The sequence below is a fragment of the Pagrus pagrus genome (assembly GCF_965226575.1).
Source record: "Pagrus pagrus genome assembly, chromosome: 19".
Taxonomy (NCBI): Eukaryota; Metazoa; Chordata; class Actinopteri; order Spariformes; family Sparidae; genus Pagrus; species Pagrus pagrus.
Window position 1 is genome coordinate 28,561,894 of NC_140203.1, and position 12,874 is coordinate 28,574,767.

At 49.5% G+C, this 12,874-nt stretch overlaps 1 protein-coding gene across 1 annotated transcript in view; it reads right to left on the reverse strand.

The window, feature by feature from the left end:
• megf10 (multiple EGF-like-domains 10) overlaps positions 1-12,874 on the reverse strand; it is a 225,562-nt gene that overhangs the window by 28,088 nt on the left and 184,600 nt on the right. Inside the window, exon 20 of the mRNA XM_084383730.1 lies at positions 12,267-12,494. Coding sequence (XP_084239856.1) covers positions 12,267-12,494 — 228 coding nt within the window. The remainder of the gene's footprint in view (positions 1-12,266; positions 12,495-12,874) is intronic.

Genomic DNA, 12,874 nt, shown 5'->3' on the forward strand with positions numbered 1-12,874 from the left:
AACAAAGGAAAGTGCAACGACTCTTAGGTCCAGTAGGTGGTGCCTGCTTGTCACAGCCCCCAGGTTGGAAACTCCCATCTCCCATTGTCAGCGTGCGCACCTGAACGCGTCACATCCGCGACACCGGAGGAGATAAATACAGCGGCAGACCCTTTTTCAATTCAGACTACTCAGGGAGTCGTTTTAGAGTTGTTAGAGTTTACGCAGGGTTTTTACCTGAAGTTTTTACGTGGTCTTTGCAGACTAAGTAGCCCCAGAGTTACGAGTTGCGGGAAGCATGGGCTTCCATATGCAACTACTACTCAGGCGGGGCCTACAGATGTCTGGACTAATTTTTCCCGTCTAGGACGCAGTCTTTCATCTCGTCGGATGAGCCAAAACTGCGCCGTGTTCACCGAACACGCTCGGGATCCTGAAAAGATGCTGTGCAACCAGCCTCTCTTTACCTGCCTGCAGAAGGAGGATACTTTAATTTTTCCACAAGAAAACGGCCGCTTCTGCCCGTTTTCTTATTGCCCGTCGACCACGCTGTCTTAACAGCCAACGCAGAAACTGCAACCCGCCTTTAATCCACGCCGAGGAAGCGAGCTGGATTAAGGAAGACACGACTACAAGTGAGGCTTAATTAGTGTCTGGGCAGATACTAGAAGTTAGCGTGTATTGTATGCTTGTAAGCTACATTATTGTTTGTGAGTTTGTGGACCGCCGTGTCCCTCTTTTTATTGCTGTTTGTTTTACGTGGTAAAACATGTTGTTTGCTTTCACTTTTCGCTCATTACGAGCTGATTTGAGCCCCTCCACACCGTGGAGCGGGAGTGTTAGCCTAGCCGCCGCTAAGGGCGTTGGCCCTTTGTCTTTGTCTCTCTCTCTCGTTAACTAACCCACATGCACATGTACACACATTAGGAGTTACACATGCACACACATAATCTTATGAGCGACCTGTTGGAGACTTATGGTTGATGACCTCGTTATAACATAAGATATGTGTGTCTTGTGATATCTCCCTTTTATGACTTAAGAGACAGAAGCCTCGTGGTAGCACATCCACCTTTTGTGGGACCGTAGGTCACTTTCCCTACAAATTCATCTCCTGTGCATCAAAGTGCACACGAGTCCAACGGTGGTGTAACCATTGCCGTTGTTCAAATGTCGCGCGTTCGTTCAATTGACTAGCTTTAGGTGACGTATTCACGTGCACCATGTTTGGAATTCCAGACATATGATTCAGCAAAATCTATTGTCCCTTTTGAATTCGTACCCACGCGTGACTTCTCCAAGTCACGTGTCGGCCATTTTTTGTAGTCGAACGAACGTGAGTTCCCATTTCCTGTTTGGCCATTTTTGTAGTCCTTTCAACGGAACACTCCGTGACGTCACCCTCCAAGGGAGCGTGACTGCCATTTTGTTTCTTTGACTACAACCGCCATCTTGGCTCCTCTTTCTTTGTCTCTGTCACACACACACACACACACACACACCCATGCTTGTTTGTTATTTGTGCTTGAGTTTGTCTTAGTTTAGTTTCATAGTTTAGCTGCTTTGGTTGAGTAATTGATTGGTGTTTATTGAAAGTATTATTGATTTAATCAATTTGCTAACAATAATAAAGTCTATTATATTGTACATAGCAGTTTTCTGTGATTATTTTGTGCATATGTTTTGTAACATTTATTGGTTGTGATGGTCAGTGCTCGGATTCATTTCCTTCACTGTTCCTTTAATCGTAAATATTTTACAAATATTTACATTTAAAGTGAACCCTTCTTTTGAGACTAATTTTGGTCTGGTTATTGGTCCCTGATTTCAGGGTGGTGCCCCGTTTTTAACGATTTGAAGATTAATGTTATTAATTTTTATTTTATTAATTTTAATAATTATTTTCAATAATTATTAATTCCTGATAACCACACCTGCCCTACCATCCATTCCCAACATGTGTGTTGTGTAAACAGTCACGCAGAGGACTGGACCACGTGCAGAATATTGACAGAAAGCATTTGGCTACCTGGCCAACCCTGTCTTTCTTGAAGAGGGAAGCATGCTCCCAGAGCAAATTAAAATTAGCAATAATAACAAAGTTGTGAGAGCTGCATGGAAACTGGAGCCAGGTGTGCATGTAGAGGAGGTGGCTAAAACATTCAGCTCTGCAACCTAGAGTGGGGATAGGGCCAGAGATAAAAATTGATTTTCCACAGTCCTTTAAAACGTTAAAATGGGGGTGAAATAGTTTTTCGTGCCTTCTGACATATCATTGGTCCCCACATGCAGCACTATTCTTTTAATGGGGGTTCAGATTGAGGGCAGAAAAGCCTCAAGTTTTTCCCAGGGAATGTGGCACCAGGAAAACAGTGTGTGATGTCCTTGAAGAAGCAGATGTCCCTGGTTTTGGAATCTCCAATGATTAATGTAGTGGAAGGAAAGAGAGGACAGGGAGAGGTTGTGTGTAAGCTGAACAGACTGCAGATGTTCAGCTTCATCTGTCTGCATTGAGGATATTGGGTGGCTGGAGGGTCCTCGCAGATGAACAGCTATGGGAAGGGATGGCCTGAGAGTGACCTCCTGAGCATCTGATGATGACCTCCTGTAGCATCTTGCAGCGATTTTTGCCATGGTGGAGTGAGAAGCTGCCCGACCAGAGTGGGCCACAGGTGGAGGAGATGCAGCGGTGACAGAAGGAGGAGCAGGGGCCAGGACTGGAGTCGGGACTGCAGAGGCATCAGCAGGATGGGCAGAAGCTTCATCCAACATCAACTTGTCCTTCAAGTGGTTGAAGAGAGTTAAGGGAAATGTGGGAGCCAACTTGTGTTTTATATGTTTCAGTTAAATAAATAAGTGTAGTTCGTATTTTGTTTAAAAGTGCACGTGAATGGAAATAAATAATTGATTTAATAGAATAATAAGTTAATTATAAATATGTAAACGGTCAGCTAAATTCATTTTATTTAATTCATGTTTAGGTAAGAATATGATGTTTTGTATAGAAAAACAAGGTTTCCGTTAGGAGAGTCATCATATGTTACTGTCACTTTAAGAGAGTAGGTCTCTTGAGCACACAGAGGTATGCCGTAGTACTTTTTGCTGATCAGGAAAGCTTAATTTTGATCACTCCTGTAATAAGACTTGGAATAAATATATTTTGTTTTATCTTTTCACATTGGAGTCCTGTGGAAGTTTTTCCTGCTCAAGCGAATGTACACGAGTCAAGTTAACACTATTGATGAGCTTCAACTCCCTAAGGAAGATTTAGAGTGGCTTCCTCCCCTCCAATTAGACAGCCAAGGCATACAACCTCTGTCTAGGATGGCTGGAGCAGCTTCGGAGTGGAGCTATGAATTGGGGCAATGGGCCCTGTACCAAGGCTGACCCCTAAATCATTTGGCGGCAACAGTTTTGTTGCTGCTCCTGGTGTTGACACCAGGAGCAAAAGGACAATTGACAGCTCCACGGGATGGAGATGTGGCCTGTTCTCCAGTTGAATGATTCAAATTTCATCTTGAATTGGTATTGACTTTTTGTTTAATGGCTATAAATATCAAACGGATTGTAATTAACACTTCAGTGTGAATCTCTGTCTACCACAGCCCTGGCACAGAACACATGAAACTTTGAACTGGTCAGATAACAACTAGGATCATAAATCTGCTTGCATTCCAGACTGATTTGAACGTTAATTGCTTCAAATCAGCAAAAAAAAATCCCAATTTTGTTTAGTCAAATATTTAGGAACTATTTACTCTTTGTTTAAAGGATAACTACCGTTTTTTACAACCTGGACCTTATTTCTAGCAAAATATATGATCATTTACTCACCCAGATAACTTTGGCATCATTTGAAGTTGTTCGGACGAAATTAGATCCAGTGTAGCGCCGATATATCCATATAATGCGAGTGACGGGGCACCGACACACAGCCTCTATATAACGCATTATCTGCCACGAAACTAGTTCATTTCACTAATATTTTGTCATGATACGCTAGCGCTATTCCCCTCTGAATCCGGGCTCATCTGTTATCAACATCCGGGGTCAAACTAGCAGTAGCAGCTACAGGTAAACAAGCCGGCTGTCGCGGGTGCGCGCGCAGCTCAGAGACAGTAGGTCAACCTACAGACCCCAGATGTTGACAATAGACAAACCCGGACTCAGAGGGGAATAGCACTAGCGTATCATAACAAAATATTGGTGAAATGAACTAGTTTCGTGGCAGATAATGCTCCTAGAGGCTGCGCTTCGGTGCCCCGTCACTCGCATTATATGGATATACGCGGCGCTCCACTGGATCTAATTTCATCCGAACGATGCCAAATGACACCAAAGTTATCTGGGTGAGTAAATGATCATATATTTTGCTAAGGTTTTGCTAAGGTCCAGGTTGTAAAAAACGGTAGTTATCCTTTAAACGGTTATATGCATGACGTAAACCTTCTTCATGATAAATTACCTAAAAGAGGAATTCATTTATATAAATGTTTTGTTTCTTTGTTTCTTTCTCTTTTGTTTATATACTCCTAGTTCACATATTACTTGTTCTTGATATTTTAATAGGTCATGGTGGATGACATATATGTATTTTCAGCACCCAAAACTCCATGTTTCAATAATCTAGAATTTCGGGAATTACAGTCTCAAACAATGAAAGGACGAAAAGGAGTCCTGATTGGTTGATCGACTGGAAAACACACCCTGTATTATTTCTTATTTTTCTTACCTTTTAGTTTTTAGCCACTTTGTGGCAGTGGGGTGTGGTTGAGGCGCCGGCTGCTGGAGGAGAGGGAGGAGTGGCTCAGCCGGTGCTCAGACAGCTGGACAGAATCAGGTAATCAATCACCTATATAAGCACGCTTGTAACCTGGTTCTGGTCTCTTGCAGTAGGCTGGGTCCTGGGAGAGGACCGAGCACCGCACCGACGACAGCAGACGGCAGGCGGGCGTTACCCTCAGCCGCGACGGCTGTTCCTTTGCGTTTTGTGTATGATTGTGAGCCACCCTTGTCTGCTGGCTGGTAAATAAAACTGTCACCACCTTCATCCCGCGCTGTTGCCTCCTTCCTGCCCTTCCTGTGAGCTCCAAGGCTCACATCTGGCGCCTGAACAGGGACCGGACCATGGACGCACAGACGCCGCTGTCGCTGGCTCTCCAGCACCTGGCGACGATGCAGGAGAGCACGACCGCGCTCCAGCAGCAGCAGTCCCAGGCCCTGGTGGATATCGCGGCGGCCCAGCGGGACGATCGTGCTCTCCTGCGGGAGCTGCTGCAGCGCCCGGCCACCCTGAGCGCTCCGGAACCGGCTGCGGAGCCCGGCCGGGGCCGGCCTCCGCCGTTTGCCCTCCAACGGATGACCGCCGAAGATGATCCGGAGGCATATCTGGACATCTTCGAGGGCACGGCGGAGGCGTGTGGGTGGCCGGAGGGGGAGTGGGCGGTCCGGCTTCTTCCGCTGCTCACCGGGGTAGCGCAGCTGGCCGCGCACAGCCTGCCGGCGGCCTCCCGTGTAAACTTCGCGCTGCTGAAGAGAGCCATCCTGGACCGTCTGGGCAGCACACCCGAGGGACACCGGCGGCGGTTCAGGGGGCTCTCTTTTGAGGAGGCCGGCCGCCCCTTTGCCTACGCGCAGCGGCTCCTCGACTCCGCGACGCGCTGGCTCCAGCCGGCGACGAACTCCGCAGAGGACATCGTCGGCCAGGTGGCACTGGAGCAGTTCGTCGCCGGGCTGCCCTCCTCCACCTCCAACTGGGTCCAGTGCCACCGACCCCCCGACATCGCGGCCGCGATCGTCCTCGCGGAGGACCACCTCTCCCTGCCCCGGCGGAGCATGAAGGAGGAGGCGAGACCCGCGACGATCCCGGCGGGCCGTCCCACCCCGGCCCCGAGGCGGAGATTCCCGGCGGCAGCGGCGCCACCCACCCACACACACACATACCCACACTCTCCCCCGGAGCATGCACCGCTCCGGGACACTAATCGCTCTCTCTCTCCTGCTCCGCAGGGCCCGGCCTACGTGTCTGAGCGACCGGCGCCCCGGGGGGCTCCTCAGATGCCTGGGCAGGGGTGCTGGCGGTGCGGGCAGCCCGGCCATCTCCGGGCGGAGTGCCCGCTCATGGAGGTGGGGCAAGTGGTTCGGGTTGCGGGACCGCCGGCCCCCTCCCCCGGTCCGGAAGGGACGTATCGTATACCGGTATGTATACAGGGGGGTACACACCAAGCTCTGCTGGACTCTGGTTGTGAACAGACCATGATCCACCAGCGCTTGGTTCGACCAGGGGCGTTGCTAGAGGCATCGTGGGTGAAGGTGAGGTGTGTGCATGGGGATATTCACGATTATCCGGTGGTGACTCTGGAAATTTATTTTAGAGGGAAGAAGCATAAGGTCAGGGCTGGAGTTAGCACTCGCCTCCTGCACCCTCTAATCTTGGGCACGAATTGGCCGGGGTTCGCTAGCTTAGCGGGGGAAACTATGAGGGTGCAGTCACGTATGTCAGGGAAATGTGAGTGGTGTGCTGTGCTCAGTGGTGAGGCGGGGGTGCCCCGTCCTGACGCTGCCGGGGGGGGCGCGGGGCCACCGGAGCCGGCCCAGCTGGCTCCGGGGGGCCCCCAGATCGCCTCCATGGAAGATTTTCCACTCGAGCAGTCTCGGGATGAGACCCTCCGTCACGCCTTTGACCAAGTGATGAGAATTGATGGCTGCCAGGTTCACCCTGGCACAGCACCCACTCACCCCTATTTTGTTGTCATTAGGGACAGATTATACAGAGCGACACGTGACGCTCGGACCGGAGAAGAGCTCACCCAGTTGTTGGTGCCCCAAAGCCGTCGGGAAACAATTTTCCAGGCGGCTCATCACAACCCCATGGCAGGTCACCTCGGCTATGATAAAACACTGAGCCGGGTCATGGCCCGATTTTACTGGCCGGGCATTCGGGCGGACGTAAGTCGGTGTGCGTCCTGCCGCGAATGTCAGCTGGTCAACCCGCCGGCCACCCCAAAAGCGCCGCTGCGCCCCTTACCACTAATTGAGGTCCCGTTTGATAGAATTGCCATGGACCTTGTCGGGCCATTAGACCGGAGCGCACGGGGATATCGCTTTGTGTTAGTCCTAGTGGACTATGCAACGCGCTATCCCGAGGCAGTGCCCCTGCGCACCATCTCCGCAAGGAGTGTGGCACAGGCACTGTTTCAGGTAATCTCCCGAGTCGGGATCCCGAAAGAGATCCTGACTGATCAGGGCACGTCGTTTATGTCACGGACACTACGCGAACTGTACGAGTTATTGGGCGTCCATTCAATCCGGACTAGTGTATACCACCCCCAGACCGACGGCCTGGTGGAGCGGTTCAACAAGACACTAAAGAACATGATTCGTAAGTTCGTGCACGAGGATAGTCGTAATTGGGATAAATGGTTAGACCCTCTGTTGTTTGCAGTGCGGGAGGTTCCCCAGGCCTCCACGGGGTTTTCCCCCTTTGAACTCCTGTTCGGCAGAAAGCCCCGGGGTGTCTTGGACCTGGTAAAGGAAAGCTGGGAGACGGGTCCAAGCACCAGCAAAAACGAGGTACAGCACGTCCTGGACCTGCGAGCAAAGCTCCATACACTGGGTAAGTTGTCACGTGAGCATTTGCTCCAGGCCCAGGAGCGTCAACAACGGCTGTACAACAGAGGGGCTAAACTCAGACAGTTTGCACCGGGAGATAAAGTGCTTGTATTGCTCCCCTCCTCTAGCTCCAAATTACTCGCCAAGTGGCAAGGGCCCTTTGTGGTCACACGGCGAGTGGGGGATGTTGACTATGAGGTGGTGCGTTCTGACAGGGGTGGGGCCACACAAATTTACCACCTCAACCTCCTTAAAGCCTGGAGGGAGGTGACGCCTGTTTCTCTGGCAACCACGGTGATCGAGAGGGATGAGTTGGGACCGGAGCTGGCTACTTCAAGCCAGCCGGTGCCGGTCCCCTTTGATGACCATCTCTCGCCGAGCCAGAGAGCAGATGTGGCCTCGTTGCAGCAGCGTTTTGCTGATGTGTTCTCTCCCCTGCCAGGACGCACCCGCCTCATACACCACCACATAGAAACACCCCGGGGGGTGACGGTCCGGTCACGACCCTATCGGCTGCCAGAACACAAGAGGAAAATCGTTCAGGCGGAGCTTCAGGCCATGTTGGAGATGGGAGTAATAGAAGAGTCCAACAGTGACTGGTGTTGCCCCATCGTGCTGGTTCGCAAGTCCGATGGGTCAGTACGGTTCTGTGTGGACTATCGCAGGGTCAACGAGGTGTCCAAATTCGATGCCTATCCAATGCCCCGGGTCGACGAACTCCTGGATCGGCTGGGCACGGCTCGCTTTTATACGACGCTGGATTTGACCAAGGGCTACTGGCAGATTCCCTTGTCGCTAGAGTCCAAGGAAAAAACGGCCTTCTCCACTCCGTACGGTTTGTACCAGTTCGTCACGCTTCCATTCGGATTGTTCGGGGCCCCAGCCACTTTCCAGCGCCTCATGGACCGGGTGCTGCGGCCTCACTCTGCATATGCTGCGGCCTACTTGGATGATGTGATCATTCATAGTGAGACCTGGGAGCAGCATATGCAGCAGGTGGGGGCAGTGCTCGAGTCTCTGAGGCGGGCGGGGCTCACGGCCAATCCGAAGAAGTGTGCGGTGGGACGGAGGGAGGTACGGTATTTGGGGTACCACCTGGGCGGCGGGCAGGTGCGGCCACAGGTGCAAAAGACCGCTGCGGTTGCGGCCTGCCCAATACCCAGGACGAAAAAAGAGGTGAGGAGGTTTCTGGGGCTGGCCGGTTACTATAGGAGGTTTATTCCGGCCTTCTCCGAGCTGACCAGCCCCCTAACCGACCTGACCCGAAAGGGTGCCTCAGATCCGGTCCAGTGGACGGAGCCGTGCCAGCTGGCGTTTGAGAGGGTAAAACAAGCCCTCTGTGGGGAGCCACTCTTGTACACTCCTAACTTTTCTCTCCCTTTCATCCTGCAGACCGATGCCTCGAACAGTGGGCTGGGGGCCGTTTTGTCCCAGGAGGTGGAGGGGGTCGACCGCCCCGTACTGTACATTAGCCGGAAGCTGGCTCAGCGGGAGGTGAACTACAGTACGGTGGAAAAGGAGTGCCTCGCCATACGGTGGGCGGTCGGTGCCCTCCGCTACTACCTCCTGGGGCGCCCATTCACCCTCTGGTCGGACCATGCCCCGCTCCAGTGGCTCCACCGCATGAAAGATGCCAACGCGCGGATCACTCGCTGGTATCTAGCATTACAGCCTTTCAGGTTCAAAGTGATCCATAGGCCGGGTAACCGCATGGTTGTGGCTGACTTCCTCTCCCGCTTGGCGGAGGGGGGGGGGAGTGGGCTTACGGCCGGCGGGATCCCGGCCTAAGTCGGGCGGTGGGGGTATGTGGCAGTGGGGTGTGGTTGAGGCGCCGGCTGCTGGAGGAGAGGGAGGAGTGGCTCAGCCGGTGCTCAGACAGCTGGACAGAATCAGGTAATCAATCACCTATATAAGCACGCTTGTAACCTGGTTCTGGTCTCTTGCAGTAGGCTGGGTCCTGGGAGAGGACCGAGCACCGCACCGACGACAGCAGACGGCAGGCGGGCGTTACCCTCAGCCGCGACGGCTGTTCCTTTGCGTTTTGTGTATGATTGTGAGCCACCCTTGTCTGCTGGCTGGTAAATAAAACTGTCACCACCTTCATCCCGCGCTGTTGCCTCCTTCCTGCCCTTCCTGTGAGCTCCAAGGCTCACACACTTATACTCTTGTCCTTTTTTCTCTTGTTACTCGTGTACCTTTTTGCTTTGCATGAAGCTTGCATGCTAGTTTCCACTTTTATTAATTTGATAACCAAGTCAACTGAGTTTTTCTTTTTAAAAACCTTGCTACCAGTTTTATACCACATTGCATTTTTTCCCGATTAAAGCCAATAGAACCAAAGTAATACTTTGCCATCAACCAGCTGAGAACCAAACAGACAGCCTGTCTGTACTACACCTACGAACACGGCTTCCAATGATAAGTATTAGACTCTGAACACCGAATCACCTATGATAAGGAAGGAAGAAGGAAGGAAGGAAGAATACTTTATCAATCCCCAAAGGGCAATTCAGTTTCTACAGTGGTTGACAAAATGTGATGTATGACGAAACTGTATCAGTGAGTTCATCAATATTATCACCACAACTGTCAAAGAAGCATTGCCAATCAGTACATTCAAAACAGGCTTGGAGGGAGGATATGCCGTCCTCTGTCCAGAGCTTAACAGCTTTTATCACTTTCTCCTGTCGTCTGACACATGGTTCATATATTGGCAATAAGAAAATGCTATTATGGTATGAAGCCCCCAGTGCAGGCATAAGAATGGACTTATAACCATCCTTTACATTTCCATAACATAAATCGAGTGTAGTATTTTTCTGTTTGGTTGGACAATCCACATACTGTTCATATGTCTTCAAGGTTTTGTCTAGGTGCACATGATTTAGATCCCCCATGAAGAATTTAGGAGCATCACTACAAATGGAGTCCAGCCTATGTGCTAACCTCTCAATCACTTGGATGGCTGCAGTGGCATTGGCACGGGGATGGATATAAACAAGAGTGAAGAACAGCTGGGGGAACTCTCGTGGAAGGCAGAAGGGACGTAGAGAGATGAAGAGTAGTTCAATATCAGGAGTGCATATTTTCTCCCTCACAGTGATGGTGTTACAGTACCTGTAACACCTGTAGAAGAGACTTGGCAGAGCCCTTCGAATGGATCACACTTCGTCTCTGGTACCAAAACACCCAGAGCTTGCCGTGAAAGGGTTCCGTCCATCGCATCCAGTGCTTTGGTTCTGACCGAGTTCTCAACTCCGGAATGGCATTCACATCTAAAAGTAGGCTAAACCACCCTCTCAGGTGCTCATGACTTGGTTGATGTCAAAATGAATGTAATAATAATAATAGTCTTATTGACAGTAATTCAACCTCCAAATTTTGCATTTTCCTTCAGTATTAGCACGTAGTGAACACATTATTTACTCCACTGTTCCCCATTTCCTCATTCAATACACTATCATCATTTTGACTGCTTGTATTTGGTAAAAATCTAATTTCTGATCATCATTTCATTTCAGTCATTTGTGTTAATATTTACGTTAATAAACATTTTCATTTGGACCCAGTCGTGGTTCTGTGTATTCCTTTGAAGCGGAGAACGGAGATCAATTTAAAGGATAACTACCATTTTTTACAACTTGGACCTTATTTCTAGCAAAATATATGATCATTCACTCACCCAGATAACTTTGGTGTCATTTGAAGTCGTTCGGACACGAAACTAGTTCATTTCACCAATTTTTTGTCATGATACGCTAGTGCTATTCCCCTCTGAGTCCGGGCTCGTCTGTTATCAACATCCGGGGTCAAACTAGCAGTAGCAGCTACAGGGAAACAAGCCGGGCTGTCGCGGTTGCGCACGCAGCTCAGAGAGGACATCCTCCAGGTCAGAGGTAGTAGGTCAACCTACAGACCCCGGATGTTGACAATAGACGAGCCCGGACTCAGAGGGGAATAGCACTAGCGTATCGTAAGAAAATATTGGTGAAATGAACTAGTTTCGTGGCAGATAATGCTCATAGAGGCTGCGCTTCGGTGTCCCGTCACTCGCATTATATGGATATATCGGCGCTACACCGGATCTAATTTCGTCTGAACGACTTCAAATGACACCAAAGTTATCTGGGTGAGTAAATGATCATATATTTTGCTAGAAATAAGGTCCAGGTTGTAAAAAATGGTAGTTATCCTTTAATCGAGAAGTCACACTTTTAGATATTTGACTGATAACTTGATTGATTTGATTTTGGTTTTCTCTTCGGAGTTGGTGTCCCTAAGACAAATGCAAAAACATTAAGATTACGCTACAATGTGAGCGGGAGGGAGAAAGAGAGGCAGGGAGGGAGAGAAAGAAAAAGAGTGCACAGGAAAATACTGATGCTCACTTGTGTGTTCTCTTCATGTCTGTGACTTATAGTATAGAGCATATTTACTATAAGTGCTGTTTTATGATTCATAGCATTATTCTAGTTTTGGTAAACAGGTCCATGGACTCCGTTTAGCATAAAAAAGAAATCCTAGTAAAAGGTTTTAAGAAAATAGAATTTAACTTTTTAAGAGCAAAAAACAAGGCACATTTTACAAGAAACAAGTGGTCCAACTTGAGAAAAGACCAGCGTAACATGCCTGGGACAACACATGCTGATTCCAGTTTAGGTCAACCTGTAATGTACCTGTGTTGGTGTAATCAGCAGTGCCCCTCAAAGCAGGAGTGTAGGTCACAACTGGCATGGGCGGCTCTTTGCCCCTGTGTTTCTTCCTTAAGATAATGAAGAGGAGGAGGAGAACAAGCACCAACAACACCAGCACAATGATTCCTGCAATGGCTCCAATCTGGTAGGTGTCCACCTGCATGGCAGCACTGGTCAAACTGTTGAGGCTGCCCACCACCACTACACCAGCTGAAGGTAGAAGGAGTTGGAAATGTACAATGAGATATAGAGACAACAGACTTAGACAAAATAAGTATTCATCTGCCCAAAGAAAGATAATCTAAGATTGAGACAGACCCTAACCCAACATGTGATCGATGCAAACAGACTCCTGCTACTTTGTTACATGTGTTCTGGACTGGACCCAAGTTGTATATATTTTTGTGCTCCATCTTTTAGACCTTCTCTAGAATATGTGGAAAAACAATAGACCTTCTGCTCTGCTTGCCAGAAAGCTTATATTATCGAACTGGAAGGACTTTGCCCCCCCAATGTATGGTCAATTGGTAAGAGAGGTCATGTGTTATGTCCACCTGGAAAAATTAGATATACAATTAAAGGGTCCTCCA